This window comes from Euleptes europaea, chromosome 10 (genome assembly GCF_029931775.1).
Source record: "Euleptes europaea isolate rEulEur1 chromosome 10, rEulEur1.hap1, whole genome shotgun sequence".
In the NCBI taxonomy this organism is placed as follows: Eukaryota; Metazoa; Chordata; class Lepidosauria; order Squamata; family Sphaerodactylidae; genus Euleptes; species Euleptes europaea.
Genome location: NC_079321.1, coordinates 20173410 through 20195599, shown reverse-complemented (window position 1 = coordinate 20195599; position 22190 = coordinate 20173410). Strand labels below are relative to the sequence as shown.

Below are 22190 nucleotides of genomic sequence, written 5' to 3'. Positions count from 1 at the left end.
AAAGACTAACAAAAATATTTTCTGCTAGGGTAAGAGCTTTCATGAGCCACGGCTCACGAAAGCTCATACCCTACCAGAAAATATTTTTGTTAGTCTTTAAGGTGCTACTGGACTCTTGCCCTTTTCTACTAGATGGGGAAAGTGTGCATCTAGAGAGCAGCAAATCCAAGGCAAAACCTCCCATGCATCAATGGCCAATACTGACGTTGATGGACCAAGGCAGCTCCCTGTGTTCATTCCCCGCACGTGGCGAACTGCGAGCGCTCTAACCAGGGTCCGGAAGTCCCGCCCCCAAACCGCGCCGCCTCTCGCCTCCCTCCCGGCCGCTTCCGCCCCCTCCCAGCACACATGCGCAGTAGGGGCAGGCAGGGCCGGCCGGGCGCTGAGGGCTGGCGGCGCGCTAGGCGGCGTCTCCCCCGGCGCTCCCCATGGCTGCTCAGCCTTTGCCCGCGGAGCTCCTCACCCGCCGGCCTCTCCTGCTGGGCCAGGTGGAGGGCGCGCAGGACGTGGTGAGCATGGCGGCCATCGTGCCCAAGGAAGAGGGGCTCATCAGCGTCTCGGAGGACAGGTGAGGCGGGCGGAGCGCACCTGGCGGCGGAGGGCGGGCGAGGGGGGGGCCTGGGAAGCCTCGCGCCCTGCCCGGCGGGCGGCCTTGCGCAAAGTTCGGAAGAGGCCCGCAAAGTTCGGAAGGGCTGGAGGAGTTGCGCAAGTTGGCCGGCCGCCTGACTTCGGCTCTGGGCTGGGAGATTTGGCAGCGCTCGGCTGCGTTGGTGCGCAGCTCTTTCTCTGACCATTTATGCATGGGAGGTTTTTGCCTTGGAGCTGCTGCTCTCTGGATGCACCTTTTCCCCATCTTGAATTCTCAAAACTCTGCATGGGGGCTTAATGGCCATTTATGCATGGGAGGTTTTTGCCTTGGAGCTGCTGCTCTCTGGGTGCACCTTTTCCCCATCTTGAGTTCTCAAAACTCTGCATGGGGGCTTAATGGCCATTTATGCATGGGAGGTTTTTGCCTTGGAGCTGCTGCTCTCTGGGTGCACCTTTTCCCCATCTTGAGTTCTCAAAACTCTGCATGGGGGCTTAATGGCCATTTATGCATGGGAGGTTTTTGCCTTGGAGCTGCTGCTCTCTGGATGCACCTTTTCCCCATCTTGAGTTCTCAAAACTCTGCATGGGGGCTTAATGGCCATTTATGCATGGGAGGTTTTTGCCTTGGAGCTGCTGCTCTCTGGGTGCACCTTTTCCCCATCTTGAGTTCTCAAAGCTCTGCATGGGGGCTTATTGGCCATTTACGCACGGGAGGTTTCGGCTTGGATTTGCCACTCTCTGGAGGCACACCTTTCCCACCCAAATTCAACAATAAGCCCCCCATGCAGAGTTTTGAGAACTCAGATGGGGGAAATGTGCATCGAGAGAGAGGCAAATCCAAGGCAAAACCTCCCATGCTTAAATTACCATTGTTGAGTTTTGAGAATTTGGATGGGGAAAATGTGCATCTAGAGAGCGGCGAATCCAAGGCAAAACCTCCTGTGCATAGATGGCCTCTCTCTGTCCAGTGCGCAAAGGTTGCTGTGTGTGTGTGTGTGTGTCCTCAGGGCCGGTGCCAGTGCCAGTCATTTTTGCGCCCTAGGCAAGGCTAACTACTTGTGCCCCCCCAAATTGCTAACCAATTTTTAAAAACGTATGTCTTGTAGAAAAAGAAAAGCGCAAGACTTTTTATAAGACATTATAATTAATTATATTCCATAGCACTGTTGTGGTACTTATCTTAAAATAAAAATGTAAATTGCCAGTTTAATTTTTTTCAAGAAAGTAATCTGTTTAAAACTGCACCCCTCTGAGGTCTGTGCCCTAGGTGACCGCCTAGTTCACCGAATGGTAGCACCGGCCCTGGGTGTCCTGCAAGACCATCGGAGGTGGTGTGGCTTTAGTAGCACTCTGGAGATGTCCACTGCACACCCCAAACCTTCCTGGGTTTGTGCTGGTGCTGGGGATTCAGAGTAATGTTGGGAACAGCATCTGCAGGGCTTCATTCATTGGGCTGGTAGTGAAGGGCTTTGTGCATTGGAGGGAGAGCATTGCTGGCAGTAGCACAACCCCAGATGTATGGCTGGTGTCATGCTATCAAATTTTAGAGCAGGAAGAGGTTGCAATTAACCACAGGGGTTTGAGGCGAAATCTCCAAACAGAAACCAGGTAACACTGTATTTACCTATGAGAAAGATGAAGGTTTTTTTTTTTTTTAACGTGGTGTGCTGTCAAGAAAAAGGAGGGGTTCTTATGTTGTTCTTATACAAGGTGCAAGTATGTACAGCAATAAAGCAAACTTTTTGTGTATCACTTTTTTTGGGGGGGTCTTCTTACATTCAGGGTCGTCGTCCTTTCAGTAAATGTGTGTGTAAAGTACCGTCAAGTCGCAGCCACTTATGGCGACCCCTTATGGGGTTTTCAAGGCAAGAGGCTAACAGAGATGCTTTGCCATTGCCTTCCTCTGCATAATGACCCTGGTATTCCTTGGTGGTCTCCCATCCAGATACTAATAGGGGCTGATCCTGCTTAGCTTCTGAGATCTGATGAGAGCAGGCGATATCATGCTGCCTTTCCTCGCTTTTCAGTAAATGCAGTACCTTTTATTAGGACCAACAAAAATTATGCAGAACAATGGGTGAGCTTTTCATTTCTGCAGAATTCTTCGAACTTGATGTGCTGTGAGGCTGCTTGAATCGAGCTCGGCCATCACACTCTGAACACTATTGATTAATACATCACAAGAACCAGCGTGGCGTACTGGTTAGTGAGTTGAACTAAAGATGTGGGAGACCTGTGTCCAAATCCACACAGGACCACGAAGAATCCTAGGTGCGCTTGGGCAGGCCACACTCCTTCAGGCTACCTTGCCTTGCAGGGGGGTTGTGAGGATAAAAATTGGGAAGGGAGAACCAAGTCTGTCCCTTTGAGATACTTGGAGAAAGGGCAGCATAAAAATGTATGCAATTGAAACATAGTAGTGCCCGCATATCATAGAGTTGGGAGGGACCACCAGGATAATCAAGTCCAACCCCCTGCACAATGCAGGAAATTCACAACTACCTCCCCCCACACACACACCCAGTGACCCTACACCACACCCAGAAGATGGCAAAAAAACCCTCCAGGATCCCTGGCCAATCCGGCCTGGAGGAAAATTGCTTCCTGACCCCAAAGTGGCGATCGATATAAGAAAAGGAGAGAAACAACTCAAATAAACATAGGAGGGAGGGGGGAAGACAGAATCCAAAGCCTGCCCTCAAATGTATTTATTTATAGTCCGTCTTTCTTGTGGAAACTCAAAAAGAGGTTGGTGTGGAGAAGGGATTTTTCTATGAAGGGACTGTCAGGTTTTTTGAGAGTCTTCCTTTCTCTCTTGTTCTGATCTGAGAGGTTCCAAGCCTCGACTGCCCTGTAATGGAGCCTGATCCAAGGAAAGGTATTGCTTTACCTACTTGGGTGTCTTCTTTTCTGCCGCTAGTGCAGCTAACTGTATTGGAAACCTGCAGGCAAGGGATTAGCTATTTCATTCCTATCAACAGGTGAAATTGTATCCCAGCTTCCTGGCTCTTCTTGCTGCCTGCTCACAATGCTGCAGGGGCCGGAGGAGCCGCGCATGGGCAGTTGCCCCCCGTTCTATGCAACTGTGTGTGCTGTGGGGTTCACAGGCATTGCAAGACGCATATAATTAAATACGGTTGGTCACTGAAGAAAGGCAAAAGCAGTGTGGGGAAGGAGCAATTTAGGGGTGGCAAAGCAATAGTGGGGAGAGTTGCTGTGGGGAGGGTTGCTTAACCCTTTCCCTCCCCCCAACTTTGCCACTCCATCCTTTCCCCATTTATTTATTTTACTAATACTGAGGTCCAGATGTCCGTAATACATGGATGGACTGTAAACACATCTTTGGAACAACTGGAGGAAAGTAGTTTGTAACAAGTAGAGGTGAATGCAGGAAGGACTTGGCACCCTCTTCTATCAGTTTTCTCTAAATCTCACCCTTGCAAACACTTTTTTTTTTTTAAAGGTTGCTCTGAAGGCTTGTTTAGGTGGACCTTTGAGTAATGGTCAATTAAAGCTTCAACCCTGGGCCTGAAATCCCCAACCTTCCAAATCCCTTTTATGTAATTTGCTAAAAATGTCCGGCCCTGGTGAGGTCTTGGCCCACTTCCTTAGTTTCCGTGGCTTCATCCATTTCCAGGCCTACACCACGGCATTCAACCTGATTGCGGAGAGGAAAGTTTTGTGCTTGAATGGAATGGATTCTGTGAAGTCACTGCCTGCAGTGCTGCGTTGCGGCCTGGCCAAAGCATTCCTGTTTCTTGAGAGTGATTCCCTTCTCGCATTAGATCCATCTTGCCTCGGTTCTCTGTCTCTGCCCTTTTCCTCTAGCCTCCTCCATCCATTCCTGCCAGGTCCTGTTTCTCAGTCCGTTGCATACCTTGCATATGTCTTTCACTCCCTTTGCTTCTGGGTTCTGTGTCCTCTTTAGTTTTACCGTGTCCTCCTTGCAGTCACCCTGCCCCTACTCTAGGGCCTGCCCTAGGGGTTTAATCCCAGCCAAAGTTACCTATTCCCTTTTCCTCATAAAGGTTGAACTGCTAATAGTGAACATGCTGCGTCATCGCAAGTGCAATTCGATATAGCTACTGTTCCCGTTTTAAAAATTAATGGATGTGCTGTGGGTTTGTGCTGATCTCTTTATTGTTTCTTGCACACTATTGCATTTGCTGAATGCTGTCTCTGTTCCAGCAGTCCTGCGCAGCAGAAGGGTTTAGTGGTTGTTGTCTTCCCCTAGTGCACTCATGAACTATATCCCCAAATATTGCTCAGTCTGAGATGTTAAAACATGACTCTTCTTTTGGGAATATAACTGAACTTTTCTTACACTTCTGTTTTTGTTAGCCTTCTTGTTTTATTGCCTTGGCTGATTGAAGCAACAGGTAAAAACAAATCTCTGTCTCTAATCTGTTATCTTTTAGATAGCTGTGCGGATTTGCTGCAACTAGAAAAACCTCATCAGTGACAGTGAAGTCCTAAACAGAGTTACACCACCCTTTTGCTGAAGTCAGTGGGCTTAGAAGGGTGCAACTCTTCTTAGGATTGCATTGTTAAACACGATTAGCATGTAGGATAGAGCACACTATTTGAATACACAAGGGAGATATAGAAGGATTAGAGCTGAGAGGCCTTTGGTCCTTGGTAGACGAGTGAGTAATCCTAAACAGGTCTATGATGGAGGGGGAGGATCTTATTCCTAGCTTTTCTCTTCCTTTAAGGAGTCTCAAAGTGGCTTAAAATCACCTTCCCCTCCCCACAGCAGACACCTTGTGAGGTAGGTAGGGCTAAGAGAGTTTGGAGAGAACTGTGACTAGCCCAAGATTACCCATCTGGCTTCATGTGGAGGAGTGGGGAAACCAATCCGGTTCTCCAGATTAGAGTTCGCTGCTCTTGACACCACGCTGGCTCTCGAAGTAACTCCCATGTTATTCAGTGGGGCTTAGTCCTAGGGAAGTGCCTTTAGGATTGCAGCCAGGGTTCCTTTGGCACCTTCCCATTGTGCGAAGGATGGAAATACGGCAATATCCCTTATAGATCCACTTTCTAATCAGCTACATTTACTTTGAGGCTCCTCCGTGGTTGCTGCCTGTCCCGCCCTTGTACTTATAGTTGTAGCACCATACTTGGTCTGTTCTTCTCCCTCTTCCTCACTGCCTTTGTGCTCTTTGTTTTGGTAACTCAGTGAAGTTCTGGACTTTTGATGGGATCTGTCTTAGGTACCCTAACTGGTGGCTTTGCTTTCATGTTGACCCAAAACATTGTTTTCAGATAACAACATTGCAGCCATATCATAAAGTCTTTTTTGTTTGTTTGTTTGTTTGTTTTTACACACGCACAAAATCAGGTTTGGATTTGCAGCTGGGTGTGTCAGGAGTCTGGGCTGATTCTAAAGCTACTGAAAGTGTTTCTTTGCTAGGCCGATCAGAACACGCCTGTTGATCTTGAGGGCCCAATTTATGCACGATCAAAGCAACTAAAGTGAGAAAGACCGAGAGCAATGCCTACCTGTTCTCAAATAAAGGGCTTCCATTGCATCCCGTGGAATGTTATGTTTTGAAAAGGTTCATTTGGGGGTTGATTGTAAATGACTAACCACCTTGTATAGCCGTTTTCCCCCCTGCTTGCAAACAGAGAAGCAAAAAAAGAAGAAGAAAGGCATTAAAATCAATTTATTATAATAGGTCTTGAGTAAAGTCTAGCACAATAATAGCAAGTGTTCCTGAAGTGAACTACTCAACATAGGAAGAAGAAGAGTTGGTTTTTATACCCTGCTTTTCTGTCTTTAAGGAGTCTCAAAGCAGCTTACAATTGCCTTCCCTTCCTCTCTCCATAACAAACACCTTGGGAGGTAGGTGGGGCTTAGAGAGTTCACAGAGAACTGTGACTAGCCCAAGGTCATCCAGGATGCTTCATGTGTAGGAGAGGAGAAACAAACTCAGCTCACCAGATTAGAGTCTGACGCTCATGTGGAGAAGTGGGGAATCAAACCCATTTCTCCAGATAAGAGTCTGCTGCTCTTAACTATGCAGGTCTAGAGCACCCAGTAGCCCGTGTTTGTCCTTCTGTGCCTCGTGTTAATTTTACCCATCTGGTTTACTGAACTCAGTGATAAACAGTTCTGTGTACAACCAGGGAGGCAGAGGACCTGATCTGGGTCTTTGGCTCTGGTCCAAGAAGACCACAAACCCTCAGTGGAGCAGGTTGACCATCGTTGATGGTCTTCATAAAATTTGCTACAAGAAGCAGCGTAGTTAATATTTCTTCCTAGGCTGCAGTGGCGGCATTTGAGAGGTAACTTTTGCAGCTGATCTCCCTTGTTTCTGTAATGTATTCTGCATCATGGTATTGCTTGTGGGCATAGCTGAGTCTATGTTCACAAATGTTTGGATCTAGGAGCCAATCGCCAAACTTAGGAGCCATGTTTTAGTCACCATATTTTCTAAGCCAGGAAACTATAACCTCCTTTCACCATTCCTCATAATTTTATTAATGCTATAGCAAAAGTGTTGTAGTATATTGGGTAGCCTTAGTTGTCATCATTAGAATCAAAAGCTATCCTCTAACCCAGAGGTTCCCAAACCTTTTGAGTCATGGAGCACTTTTCAGGAGAGAAATTTGTCATGGAGCACTAATTTTCACCTAGCACCTATATACTAAACCAAATGGCAGTAGTATTTTTCTTTCCAATCTCTTCATGGAGCACTAGGAGATGTTTCACGGAGCACCAAGTGCTCCGCGAAGCACAGTTTGGGAACTTCTGCTCTAACCTGTATGTAAAACACTCATTTTTGAAGAACTACAGAACTGTGGGTTTTTAAAAAATCAGTCTAAGAATGAACATTGCGTTAGACCGAGTCAGACCACTGGTCTCTCAAGGTCAGTATCACCTCCTCTGACCAGCAGGGGCTCTCCAAGGTCTTAGGTAGAGGTCTTCCACATCACCTACTACCTGAGCCTTTTAACTGGACATGCTGAGGGTTGTACCAGGGACCTTCTGCATGCCTGGCAGATGCTCTACCACTGAGCCACAGCTTGAAGGGCTGTTAGGATCACTGTGAAACGAATCTCTAAGTAGATACCTCTTTAGAGCCCCATCTTCCATTATAAACTGCATTAATGCATGATGAATGTTCCATTATGTCTTCTCATGCAACAAGTATCTGCTCTGGCCCTAACAATCAGGATGGGGTGGTGCTTTCCAAAACTAGCAGAATCCCTCCTCCAGTTACGTCTGGGGAAGTGAGTGGTGTAGTTGCAACCAAGCTAAGGGTTTGCCCCCATTTCTTAGCTTGGGTGCTGCTGCTACCAAAAGGTCTTGTCCATTCCATCTCCACCTCCAACCATAATGGGAGGAGGGATTCAGCTAGCTTCAAAAAGTTCTGCCCCATACTTATTGTTCAGGATGGAGTAGAGCTTTTTGAAGCTAGCATAGTCCCTCCTCCGTTTATGGCTAGGAGGAGGCAAGCGGTAAGGAATCAGAGTTTTCAGGGGTGGTGGCATGCAAGCTAAGCAATAACAACAGATGAAGAGGTTTGCAGCTGTTGAAAATACTAGAGCTATAATGGCATTTCTAGGTGCCATGGTGATGTAGTGTCCAGGATTTATTAAGTCCTGATGTAATTGTGCGTAAACATGAGGCCTTAACCAGCGGTGGTAAAAACTGGTGATTCCCAGTAAGACACGCTGATTTCTTTTTCTGTTCTGGATTTTATTATTGCATTCTCATTTTGAGAATTTGGCAGTTTTGGCACGTGAGGGATTTGTGAGACTTCTCCAATGAGCTCCCGTCTTAACAGCCCCCTAGTCTACAGTGAGAAGAACGTTTCTGAACTTGTGGCGTAATCAATTGCTTTCCTATTCCTCTTTCGGTATTAATTTTAATCACATGATAAAACCTCAGAGGCAGAGCCACAAAATGTGTTTTGTTGGCTGTTTGAGTGAAACCTGGAGGTACATCAAATGACAGCTGGCTTTGGTCCCTTTTGTGAGATTCTGCCGGAGCTGCAACAATTCCTGCAAAGGATGAGAACAGCCGATGTTAGGGGAGGGGCCGGAACTCAGTGGTAGAGCATCTGCATGCAGAAGGTCCCAGATTCAATCCCCAGCCTCTCCAGTTAAAAGGGCTAGGCAAGTAGGTGATGTGAAAGACCTCAACCTGAGATCCTGAAGAGCTGCTGCCAGTCGGAGTAGGCAATACTGACTTCGATGGACCTTGATGGTCTGATTCAGTATAAAGCAGCTTCATGTGTTCAACAGTGTTCTCTGGGATGCTTATTATGGATTAATTTTCCAGTTTAGCTCTCAAATGGGAAACCTAATATGGCTATGAATATTCTGATGATAAGTTGTTGACAAAAGTTTGATAAGGACGTACTTTTTTTTTTTTGGCCGTCAAGTCACAGCTGACTTATGGCGACCCTGTAGGGTTTTCAAGGCAAGAGACATTCAGAGGTGGTTTGCCATTGCCTGTCTCCACACCCCTGGTATTCCTTGCGGGTCTCCCATCCAAATATTTGCCAGGATTAAGACTGTGTGACTGGCCCAAGGTCACCCAGCAAGTTTCCACAGCAGAGTGGGGATTCGAACTTGGGTATCCCAGATCCTAGTCGGACACCTTAACCACTACACCACGCTGGATGTCATAAGGACATATCTCCATCCCATTAATATGGGTCAATGTGGACTTGAATCCCCCTGTGTCATTCCTCGTCATTTTCTTTGCTGTTTTATAAATCTATAGGGTCTGCTAAATCCCAGTGTGTTTCCTTAGTGTGGCATGATTAACTTGTAAACCACTGTTTTTATTATAGCGAGTTGTCTTGTGCAATAAATTTGTCAGCCTTCAAGATTCCACATGACTCCACTTTGTCAGATGCATGAAGTATGCACACAAAGCAGGTCTAGACTATGACATAATGAGGCCCTGTCAGGTATGAGGGGAAATATTAGTGGAGCAGAGTCAGATCTGCCTGCTGGTTTTCTCTCTCAGCCTCTTGAGCAGATGGCAGTGTGCTCAGTCTGAGCTTGGATATTTGGCTGCGAGTTTAGATTGGAGGTGGTTTAACTCCCCATCCCTTGTTTTCTTATTCAGAGGCCCCTCGTATTGTGAGGCCTTAAGCTGTTGTTTACCTGATAGATCTCTAATTCTGGCTCAGACACAAAACTGCATGCAAACAGAAGGACCGGGGAGGGTAGAATTAATACAGTCCAGAAGGCCCAGTTTCCTGGGACCTAGGTTTGTTGTATTTTATTGCAGAGTATGGGCAAACACAAGATGTAATCCAAGTGATTCAGAGTGGTTGTGGATCACACTCAACTGTTCTTTAGCAAACAAAGATGAGCCTGAGTAGTGTGTGTAAACCTGATCCTGTAAAGAGGAGCTAGCTATTTCAAGTCCCCAATGAGCCCCCTTTCTATTGAAATCCTGTGACCTTTACATCTGTTGCCCAATGCCCTGAGAGACTGAAATGCACTGCCACTAAAAAACAACAGCAACGTTTCCTTCATGACAGTACTGTGAGGCAGGTCACTGTACCCATTTTACAGAAGAGGAACAAAGTGAGCGGGTGGTGATTCCACAGAGCTTCACAGCAGCAGAGGAAGCCTCAGGAAATCACTGCTGGAGGGAGTAGATGTATGTAGAGGTATTCTCAGTCTTTTCCCATCAAGTCACATCTGACTTATGGCAACACCATAGGGTTTTCAAGGCAAGAGACATTCAGAGGTGGTTTGCCATTGCGCGTCACGACCCTGGTATTCCTTGGAGGTCTCCCATCCAAATACATGCCAGGGCCGACCCTGCTTAGCTTCTGAGATCTGATGAGATCAGGCTAGCCCGGCCATCCAGGTCAGGGCATTCTCAGTCTTAGATATTCCTAAACACATTTCATAACACTACCTCCGTTAACGTAATGTCCAGTCTTTCGGTTTTTCTGGGAAGAAGAGGTTTTTTAAAAAACATCAAGCCACAGCTGATTTATGGCAACCCTGTAGGGTTTTCAACAAACGTTTAGAGGTGGTTTGCCATCGCCAGCCTCTGGGTTGTGGCCTCCCATCCAAGTAATAACCATGGCTGGCCCTAGTTAGCTTCTGAGATCTGATGAGATAGGGCTAGCCTGAGCCATCAGGGCCAGAACTTAGTACTCATATCTCTTTTGTATTAGACTGTTCGCTGGTTTTTAGGATACTTATGTACTTTTAATTTGTCTGCCTGTCTCTTGGAGGCTAACCGATGGGCAATGAAAATGGACCCTCCGTGCCCTTACTACAACTAAAAGACTTGTATTACAACATTGGACAGATAAATGCTCACCTCTGGTAAATCAATGGATTTAAGGGCCTTAGAATTTTATCTGTATTTTAGCACATGGCATATAGATGCCTGTTGCATATAGACTTATTTTTAGATATATGGAAACCTTTTATGGAAACTTATTTGTAGATCTGCCACCACTGTTGCCATATTTTTGTCTCTACTTTATGTATTCTATTTAGTTGCTAGATTGTGAGGTTTTTCCCCTCGTTCTTTTTTTTCTGGTTTTTTTTTTTTTTAAGACAAGCATACTGATTGAAATGTATACCTCTTAATTTCAACTGGGCTCGGTTCAGGTGAGTATACTTAGGATAGTAATGTTAGAATGCAAGTTTGAATTCTACCGTTTGTTTTTTGAACATGTAGACTTTGCCAGAGAGTGGAGATTGCAGTCGGGCCCAAGAAGAGGCCGATGAGAGCTAGTGATACAGAAAATAGTTTGCGGAATTCATTTTATGAAGGCATTCTATTGTTTTCTTCCATAAGCACAGAGAAGGCTGCTCTTCAGCATAACCAGATGCCTGTTATTACCAGCCTCTTCACCCTTTTTGGAATGTCTAGCTAGAGAGAGCAGGTCTGTGTGTCCATTGTTGGCTGTGTTATGGCTGAGGTCAGCCCAAAGAAGAGATGTAACAATTGCTGTTCTCAGTAACAGAGTGAGAGCTTTAGCGCTGCTGCTTTTCCTGAGCAGTACAGAACTGGCATGCTGTTGAATTTGTGGGGGGAAAACCCCTCTGTCCTCTGCAAAGATAAATATCCTTGTTTCAGTCAAATAAGCAGCCTAGGTTGTGCAGTATGAGCGTCTGCTTTTTATGTTTGGAGATGTGGCAGAGTTAGGACCTTCTCATACAGGTTTTTTTAAACCCACTTAGGCTTCTGAAGGCATATGTATTATTTTGGGTTTCACACACGCTTTAAGGATAAAACGCAACAACGAAAACATTTGAGCAAAGCTGTGCCGTTGACCTGAAGGTACAAATCTGAAGCAGTTATGAGAGAAGGCAGAGTTTGGTGGTAAGGGTTGTGGTATTATCAAGGATAATGATGATGAAGAAGAAGAGTTGATTTTTATATGCCGACTTTCTCCACCACTTAAGGAAGAATCAAACCGGCTTACAATCACCTTCCCTTCCTCTCCCCACAACAGACACCCTGTGAGGTAGGTGGGGCTGAGAGACCTCCAAGAGAGCTGTGACTAGCCCAAGGTCACCCAGCTGGCTTCATGGGTAAGAGTGGGGAAACCAACCCGGTTCACCAGATTAGCCTCCGCCGCTCATGTGGCGGAGTGGGGAATCAAACCTGGTTCTTCAGATTAGAGTCCACCGCTCCAATGGTCCTGATGCCCTGTCGTCTGTGTGGGATGTTGGTATATAGAGCCACCACATTCTTAATGGCCAAAGTAGCATTCTTGAAGACATTGTCAATGGATTGTACTTTTGTCCATGCAATTTTACAAATGGAATGAAAACTTCTTGCTTGAATGTATCATCTGCTGCTCTATGTTTTTCTTAGATGCTACTAAATGTGTTGGCAGATGCTTTCTGACTCCAGTTTTGCGGCATTGGCTGAATTGTACCTGAATGGAGCTTTTTCAGGGGTACACACTTTCTTGAAGCCTAATCCGAAGCCGTCTTGAACCACGAGGAAAGGCAGGATGCAGTTGTTTAAATGAATAAATTAATAAAATATCTGGTTGTGTAAGTTTATTCTTTATCACATTCCAAGTTTGAAATGTCATAAAAAAAAGTCTTCCCAAAAGTCTTCAGAAATGTTTTTTATATAACGCTTTTCAATGAAGCCTTTTTTAAAAAAACAAAAAGACTTGGAACCAGGCGGTTCAGTTAAAAATAAGCAGATTAAATGCAAGGAACAAATACCTACTTTGCTTCTAATCCCTTGTTTTTACTTGCATCAGTTAACGGATGGAGTTTGCAACCCTGTTCCTTGGACTGTGAAACTCACTTTATTCCCTGAAATTCTCTTGACCCTCCTGCCTCTTCAGTCCAGAATTTGGGTCATCGTAATTTGTCCCTGCGTTTGAGCGCTGTTGATGGGTCACATGACTTTCCTAAGCCTTCACGGTTACAGAAATTTGTTGTTAACGGAGAGCTCTCAGAATTCCCTTGAATACACTGGTTGTTTGAATGCTGTTTCCTGTTGTCTGGAATAGACAAGGAACTGAATGCTTAGAACGAGAGTTGAAAAATAAAAACCTAGTCTTCACTGTAAAACTGAGAAATAAGCAGTTCCTTTTCAGGGGGACGTTTCTGCCTGTCCACACCTGCTTTTTGAGTTCGAGCATGGTACAAGAAAATATCTGGCTCAGGGTATTTTGCTACCCCAAGCAGGTCTTGGGTGGGTGGTAGCCTTCTTCTCAGATGCCAACAGGACTGGAAGACAGGAACAGATGCAAGCAACACCCATCATCCTTTTCTGCTCTACCACCATCACTCAGATTGTGGCGTGGGTTGCTCGGACACCTAATCAACCTGCTTAAAACCCCCTGTCTGTCTCATATCATTCTGCAGGTTTTCAAACCAAAAAATAATCCCGAGTGGGCAGGGTTTCAGAAACTTCTTGTTGCTTGTCTGACTTAACAAACAAAGGCATAGAAAAGCTTATTTGAATTGGATTTCGGCATTAAATGGGGGCATCTGTGGATAGCATTATTACGTTTGGCACTGTTTAGCAAATCCATCTTAGAACAGTACTTAAGATGTCCTTGTATTCCACCTGCATCCACCAGGGAATATACTTTAATTGTGAAATAAGCATTTGTTCTCTTCTAGTTTGTAATGTGATTAATGGCCTATTAGTGCAAATATACACACACAACCCAAATTCTACATTATGCCCAGAGACTAAACCAACTTCCCTTGCTTTGAAGAGTGCATGAGCAGTTTTCATTTCAACCCTCCCCCCCAATAATTAATAATGTTTCATATGTGTTTGCTTACTACTGGAGAGACTATTGAAGAGTTGGATGTGTATTAGGCAGTGTGGAACTAGAAAAAACAATTAGTCTGTTTATAGAATTAGGTTCATGTGTGCATGGTGTGTGTGTGTGTGTTTCCCTCCCGGCAATGCAAATGAATGATTATACATCCCAAATAAACCAAATCTATACTGTCCCTCCCTGTCTGATGTTCCATCAACAAATTAAGGGGGGGGGAAGGGAATTAGGAAAGGAAATGCTTCAGAGTCCATAGTATGGTTACTGTGAGTGGTGTAATAGTTATAGTGTTAGATGAGACTTGGGGAGACACCCAGTTCGAATCCCCGCTTGCTGTGAGATTCACCAGTTGACCATGGGTCTGTCATTCTCTCATAGGCTAATCATAGGGTTATTTTAAGGATAAAAGGGATGAGGCGACAATCAAATATGTTGTCATGAACTCACTGGAGAACAGGTAGGAAGATTATATGATAAACATTTGTTCTAGATCTGATCATTCTTGTCTGGGTTCCAAAATACAGGAATTAGCTAATTTTAATGAGCTAGGTGAAATGGTGAGTTTAATGCTGTATGAACCATGGTGCCATTAAAGGTAAAGGTAGTCCCCTGTGCAAGCACCGGGTCATTACTGACCCACGGGGTGATGTCACATCCCGACATTTACTAGGCAGACTGTGTTTACGGGGTGGTTTGCCAGTGCCTTCCCCAGTCATCTACACTTTACCCCTAGCAAGCTGGGTACTCATTTTACCTACCTCTGAAGATGGAAGGCTGAGTCAACCTTGAGCCAGCTACCTGAAACCAACTTCTGTCAGGATTGAACTCAGGTCGCGAGCAGAGCTTTTGACTGCAGTACTTCAGCTTACCACTCTGCGCCACGGGGCTCTCTATGGTACCATTAGTATCCCCTTATGTTGTATTTGTCTTAGACCATGATTCCTAAAAGATTCTAGAAGAGTAACACCTTCAGACTTCAGGTTGCTTCTGTAGAACCTTATGTATTGCTGAGGATTCTGGAGAAAAACCCAAGGGTGCAAAGTCAGTTTTCACAGGGTGAAGATCCAACGTACACTCTCTCAACACTGAGATCGTACTTTCTAATGGTGGACTGCTGCCCAACCTTTACCTCTCTTGTCAAGGAACTCTTTGACGTTCTGTGCAACACCAGGGTTCCACTGAATACTGCTGGAAAACTGTTTATGAAATGATTGATAACTGCCCCTTCCTTGACTCTGTACTGCCTGGAGTTGGGCAAGAAACATATTCAGTGTGTAAGGAGAGTCGATAACGTAATTCCACTCAAGATTTAGTATTCTTTAGGCTGTTGTCAGTTTAACTTTTGGATAGTGGTATCCACTACCCATTGTTTGGCTGCTAGCCAGATTCTTTGGGGCTGCCAGTGGGGTAGATGGTAGATGCATGAATCAATTTATATTTATTTATATACCCTATTTTTCTCTCCAGAGTAGCCTACAACATCGTTTTCTCGTTTTATCCTCCCAACAGCTACCCACGTGGAGACATGTTAGGCTGCGAGAGTATTACTGGTCGAAAGTCCCCCAGCAAACTTCCATGGTGGAGTGGGGATTTGAAATTGGGTCTCCCAGGTCCTAGTCTGAGACTAATCACTACGCCATGCTGGCAACTCTCCTGAGTTGTGTTAGACTGATCCTTTCCTCACCGCCACCATCTTGTTTCTTTGTCAGTGCTCTGCCTATTTGCAGCGTGTTGTGTTCCAATAAGAAGTGCGGGAAGAATAGATTAATCCCCTGAATTGCAAAGTCCGAGGTGGCTTCTGAGTTCTTTTGCTCCTGCTCCTGGACCATTGGGTCCCTGCTCATGTAGAGGCTGATGTGGTATTGAATTGAATAAGTGAAATGCCATTTGTCCTTGGTGGACTAGCAGCAGCAGGGTAGTCACACGCTTGGCGGAGCTTTTGGTGTAAGCGTTAAATGTGCTTTTAAGCCGCAACCCTGTGGTTTCTTCCACACCTCCAACATCATTATAATGCTTCCTATTTATAAAACCTGTTTTTGGAAGTCAAGTAGAAGGAACTGTGACAGTCCCTGCAAACACAGATGTCTCCAGCATCTCTTTCCAGCAGATCAGGGCAAAGCTGTGTGGCTTCAGCAATGGAAGAGTACGCTGTTCTGTTCTGGAACTAAGAGCATGTTAGGAAGCAAGAGCTACCATTAATAACAATGGCAAACTACATCAAGTGTAAAGTATGTTGTCTCTGGGCATGGAGATTCCTGATAGCTCTCGATGCAGCGCACTGTTTACTGTGTATACTAATTAAAGTGCCCGCTGGTCAGCTAATTAAAATTCTTTGAGCCAGGTGATGTGAACAAAATGTTCCCACTCTATTCCTGCCTGTCTGTTGGCCATTGCAAGTGGGAGTAGGGTGGGTAGTTAGTGGAGGTTTTGTGCAATACTGAGCAAATGCATATTATATGTATCCGACTTCGCAGCTGAGACTTATTACATCTTTGGAAGAGAAGATGGCAATTTCCACTGTGTTCCTCACTCCTATCTCTGGTCCATGTTTTGCCACTATGGTGTTCCCAAATGTCTGTTGACCTCCAGACACAAAATTGGGTGGGGTGTTCAGTGTGAGGGGTATATTTTAAAGACCCCAATCCACAGATCATTAGGTACACAGCACTATTTATTTAGAATATTTGTGTCCCATCCTTTCTTCCACTAGAGTCAAGATGATAAGTGTGCGGTTCCTAGGAGTGTCCCGTCCACCCACACTCCCAACCTTCTTAGTTTCAGCAAGGCTGTTTTATCCTCTGCCTTGCATTTTTACCCAGGGACAGTAACACAAACACTATAATAATGCAACTTTCCTTTTTTTGGTAAAGTTTTTATTATTTACTTTTTCAACAACACAAAACACAAGGTACAATACAAAACACATAACATAACGTACATACTTAATAGTACACATCCCAGACAAGGTACTTATCCATAAATATCTGAAGTGGATCTAATAATGCAACTTTCCTATAAGCCTTTGTCTGTGTGTGTCTTTGCTGAACGGATGAGGTGAAATTAGTCTGTGGTTTGCCTGGAGATTCAAATGGAAGACCTGCACATTGTTGCTCATCTGTAGATGTGCGGTTCTCATTTTTTTCATACTAAGCCCGTAGTGCCTGGCTTCTACTCTCTGCTAAAGGCTCAAGATCTGTAACTTGTTTTCTTCAGGAATGAAGCCCTCTGACATAGATCTGCATGGGTGGGGAAGAGACAGACTTGGCCCACTGACCCAGGTCACATTCTTGCTGCTTTCTGGAAGCATGGCCTTATCATTTTCTGCTTCTTTTTTTTTTTAAGGCAAATTGCTTTCTTTTAAGCATGAGCTTCCGGGCAGCGTGGGAAATTGCCACACTGTGTCATCTGTTTCCTGAATGCTTAGTGCTGCAGAAAAATGGAAATGTTACCCAGTGGGTTAACGCTAAGACTTTTCTTTGAGAAATCTGACTAAGTTAACTGAATGGAATGGGAGAGATGGTCTAATCTATAAACATTCCTGCCAACACGGTGTAGTGGTTAAGAGTGGTGGACTCTAATCTGGAGAGCCGGGTTTGATTCCCCACTCCTCCACATGAGCGGTGGACTCTGATCTGGTGAACCGGGTTGGTTTCCCCGCTCCCACACATGAAGCCAGCTGGGTGACCTTGGGCTAGTCACAGTTCTCTTCGAGCTCTCTCAGCCTCACTTATCTCACATATTGTCTGTTGTGGGGAGAGAAGAGTTGGTTTTTATATGCCGACTTTCTCTACCACTTAAGGCAGAATCAAACCGGCTTACAATCACCTTCCCCTCCCCACAACAGACACCTTGTGAAGTAGGTGGGGCTGAGAGAGCTGTGACTAGCCCAAGGTCACCCAGCTGGCTTAATGTGAAGGAGTGGGGAAACAAATCCAGTTCACCAGATTAGCCTCCGCCGCTCCTGTGGAGGAGTGGGGAATCAAACCTGGTTCTCCAGATCAGAGTCTACCGCTTCAAACCACCGCTCTTAACCACTATACCACGCCGGGAAGGAGATTGTAAACCGGTTTGATTCTCCTTAAAAGGTAGAGAAAATCGGCATATAAAAACCAGCTCTTCTTCTTCTGCGTTCTTGTTCTGTCTCTCTAACTCACAAACACACACTGCTACAGTAGAGATGTAAATGGGCACAAAGCTCCCAGATAGTATCGATTATATCTCATTGGCAGCAGTTGGTGCATGCGAATGAGAAAACTCTGTACAGTTCTATTATTGTGATAATGGCTAAAAACTCTACCGCATCCCCCCTTTTTTGTTTAGCGTTATTGCTCCTTCAGGCTTGCATCAGTGCCCTGAAATTGCTTCATCCACATCTGTCGTGGAAATTCTTTGTGCAAGAGCAGATGTTATCTCCCTATCATAATACACGATGCTCACACGGAATAGCAGACAGCGCAAAGGAAGGAAAGTATCGGTAGCGCAGAAGGAAGAGAGTGCGGAACGTGATTCCCCTTGCCTCTGTGTCTCGCTACAAGCTTCGTTCATGCGTGCACAGTTTCCTATCACTTAAAGTAGACAGTATTCATGCATTAACTTGTGTCTGTCATCAGGATTCCAGCCCCAGCAGAGGTGTGGAGTCATTGGATAATCTTTGGGATGTCATGATCTTCTGTGTTTTGGTTTCTGACTTCCAAAAGGAGAAGAAAAACCCACTTGTTGTTATTTGTGAGGATGAACCTGCAAAAGTTCACCAGGGGCCTTCCCCTGACTTATTTGGCATATTTCTTAGTACTTTGGGGGGGGTGCATTTAACTTCCTTTGGGCTTCTCCCCCCTCCCCAATTTATTAAAACTTGCACCTACTCTGGACAGAAGGAGTCCTGCCCTTAATGCTGTGCATGTAAGAACCAAACTACACATTACGTGTGTGCACGGGCCGGCATGGGACAAATATTGCCATGGGGGTGTGATCCTGATGCGGCCCACAGCGTGGCAGCACGATATGACCTTGTTTCCCTCCCCCCGGCACCTTTTTAAAGTGCTGAAATAGTCATGGGGTGCTTGAAAAGGTGCGTGTGTGTGGGGGGGGGGGACAAGACTGCAAGGTGTTGCCCGATCAGGATCAGGCCTCCATGGCAATTCTCATCTAAAATGGTGTCAGCGGTGAGAGATTGTCCCATGCCCGCCCGTAAGATGCAGTTTGGCTTTAAGCGACTGATCATGGCTGAAAAGAGATCTTATGGTTGCTGCAAATAACCTGGACCTCTTGGGGCTGCCAGGTAATGGAGCGTTAAGAGTCTGGGCTTATGTTGCCCTAATTGTTTGGGGGCTTTGAGCTTCCTGATCTCATCTAGAACGTATGCAATGTGGGAAAGCATAGAAAACCTGAAGCATCAGAATCGTAGCTTATCTGATATGAATGTGCTTAGCCCTCTGTTGTGAGGTTAAAAACAGGAAGGACTTGTTTCGTAGGCTTTCCCACGGAAGTGGCACGTGCTGCTCTCTTTTGCTTCATCTGCAGAATACCAGCTTTTTAAAAAAGGGAATAGAAAGAGTCTGGATCTACTTTATGAACTGCCATGAGCGCCTGTGACGAAAATGACCCTAACTGCGTGTGATGCAGTTGCCCAGTGGTTCTGTAAAATTTAGCCGTTTGTGAGGGGTGGGGTTAAATTTGAAGGGCGATTATTAAGAATGAAATGAAGAAAAGGAAGGGGAAAGGGGGGTAAGCGGAGAAATAAATGGAAACTGGTGCTGAGCAGAAAAGGGAAGAAAGGAAAAGGCCCGGCCCAGGCTGACTTCCAGTCACTTCGTCCTGGGGAGGGGGGAGGGATCTCTTTCCGCAGGCTCAAATTGGACTAACTGTGGGCCTTGGTCTGTTGCTTAGTGATGCTTGAAAAGTCATGGTTGTGGTGGAAATACTTCTTTCACAATGATAGAGTGGCCGGAAGTAGTCATGGGCTATGCTTTCTTCCTTGTGGCAACAGCCCCTGGTTTTAAGAGATTATGTCAGATAGTAGTACAGCCCCATTATGATACAACCTTCTGTTTTGGACAGGATGCTTGCGGGGAGGGGTCTACCTCCATTAGCTACTCTCTGTCTTCTAGTAGATACCAGTTCCCTTTCTGGATAGCTAGGAAGAAACTGTACATTTTCAGAGATGAAGTACCTTTTATCAGTTTTGGTTTTTTAACGCTAAATGTTCTGGGATGATCCTAAATAGTGAACAGGTAACTTGCATGGTATTCGAGATTAGTCAGCGGGTGTCTGGTCATGGTTTTCTTTTCTTTACAGGCCAGTATTGGTCAATAAAACATTAGGCCTTGCTGGGAAAGCTGTTTTTATTAAAATTGTAGTGACCTGTCCCAAGTGTTTGTAGGGGAGTGTAAAAATCTTTATAATACTTTCCCAATCTCTGAATTAAAGCATAAGTCTCAAAATGATAATGCCCAAGGATGCATTGATTTCTTTGGCTATATACTATTCCAATATTTAATAAATAGGAGCCCTCTGTGTGTGAATAATTTCTGAGCGGATAATATCTTTTCTTCTCTTTGCCTAAATGATGTAGTCTTATCCATCAACATAATATGCCAGCATCTCCTGAGCCAAGACTCGACAGAAGGGGCCCTTCTTTTGATTCCAGTGCTTTGCCACCAACAGCCTGGCCGCCAAGATCAAATTCCTTTAAAAATGCCCATTTTTCCCCCAACCGTGGGGCCATCTGACCAAACAGAGCATTGGAGTACATTCTTCCTCCTCTCCTGTTAAGTCACTCAAAACCCTACAGATCTTTTGCCACAATTTAACTATGCATTGTGTAGGAAGAAATACTTCCTTTTATCAGTTTTGAATCTCTCACCCTCCAGCTTCAGCAGATGACCCCACGTTCTGGTGTTATGAGAGAGGGGGAAAAGCTTCTCCCTGTCCACTCCATACTATGCATAATTTTATAGACCTCTATCAGGTCTCCCCTCAACCGCCTTCTTTCCAAGCTAAGCGTTTTACCCACTCCTCATAGGGCAGTTGCTCTAGTCCCCTGATCATTTTGGTTGCTCTTTTCTGCACCTTCTTTATTTCAATATGGGGCATACAGATATACATTTTCTAAAAGACTACCATTATTTTATATTACATTCATTTTTTAAAAGAGAAGGAAACTGGTAAACCAAAAGACAAGAGGTTCCAGTTTCAGCAACTTCTCCATGCTCCAAGCTTATCAACTGCTTGTGCCAGTTCGTGGAAGGAAGGAAAACAAGAAAGAGGATATAGCAATGAAAACAAGATTCCCATGTGAAAAATGCAAAATAAATAGGATACTGGCCATGAAGTTAGCCTTTCATGTTTCCATGAAGTGTGGTTTTATTTTTAAAACAAGTTCGGTGTTCTGAAATTGACACTGAGAGACCCAGTAGGAATAACAAGAGAGCTTTTAACAAAAACAAGGAATTTAACATGCAAAGAAACTGGTTTACAATATTAGTTCAAAGGAAGTACCCCATTGCTTGGCCTTCCTAGTACTGCTAATGAACTGTATTTGCACAGTCTTAAACAGCGGCACCAAGACTGCAAACTGTTGTTTCCCCATGTTCTCCTTATCCCTCTTGTTTTTAAGGGTTCATTTGTCAAGGTTTATTTATCAGGCACAGCTAAAAGCATAAGCATAACTCGTGTGAACTCTTATGGCGCCATCTTCTCCTCCAACCAGGAGGAAGGGTGGTTTAAAGTTAGTCATGACCTCTTACAGCTCCCTTCCCAGCCTCCGTTGTGCTTCCACCTGGCTCTAACTTCTGGCCCTCCTGCCTTGACTTCTGTCCTTGGCAGGACCTGTAAGACTCTTCTAACTATTATCTGGCCTTTTCCAGCTCTCATCACTGGAAAAAAGCAGGCAAGTCCCCCCATTGAGGAAACCACCGCACAGCTTAATTCACTGCAATTATTAATCTTTTCACTGTGCATCTGTGTATAGTGTGTCGTTCTCAATCAGTGTTACCTGTGGGTGAATTTTCTTGTCCTGCCTTGCAGTGGCCCACCAGTAACAAACTTTATGGTTATTAAATATTGTCGAAGGCTTTCACGGTCAGAGTTCATTGGTTCTCGTAGGTTATCCGGGCTGTGTAACCGTGGTCTTGGTATTTTCTTTCCTGACGTTTCGCCAGCAGCTGTGGCCGGCATCTTCAGAGGAGTAACACTGAGACACTGTCCTTCAGTGTTACTCCTCTGAAGATGCCGGCCACAGCTGCTGGCGAAACGTCAGGAAAGAAAATACCAAGACCAAGGTTACACAGCCCGGATAACCTACGAGAACCAATTTATGGTTATGGGTTGTTATGCCAACAC

General features: G+C 45.1%; 1 protein-coding gene across 1 annotated transcript in view; it reads left to right on the top strand.

Annotated features, from left to right (window-relative positions):
• Positions 1–412: 412 nt before the first annotated feature.
• Positions 413–22190, top strand: part of WDFY2 (WD repeat and FYVE domain containing 2) — a 61297-nt gene continuing 39519 nt past the window's right edge. Inside the window, exon 1 of the mRNA XM_056856438.1 lies at positions 413–568. Coding sequence (XP_056712416.1) covers positions 429–568 — 140 coding nt within the window. The 5' untranslated portion in view covers positions 413–428. The remainder of the gene's footprint in view (positions 569–22190) is intronic.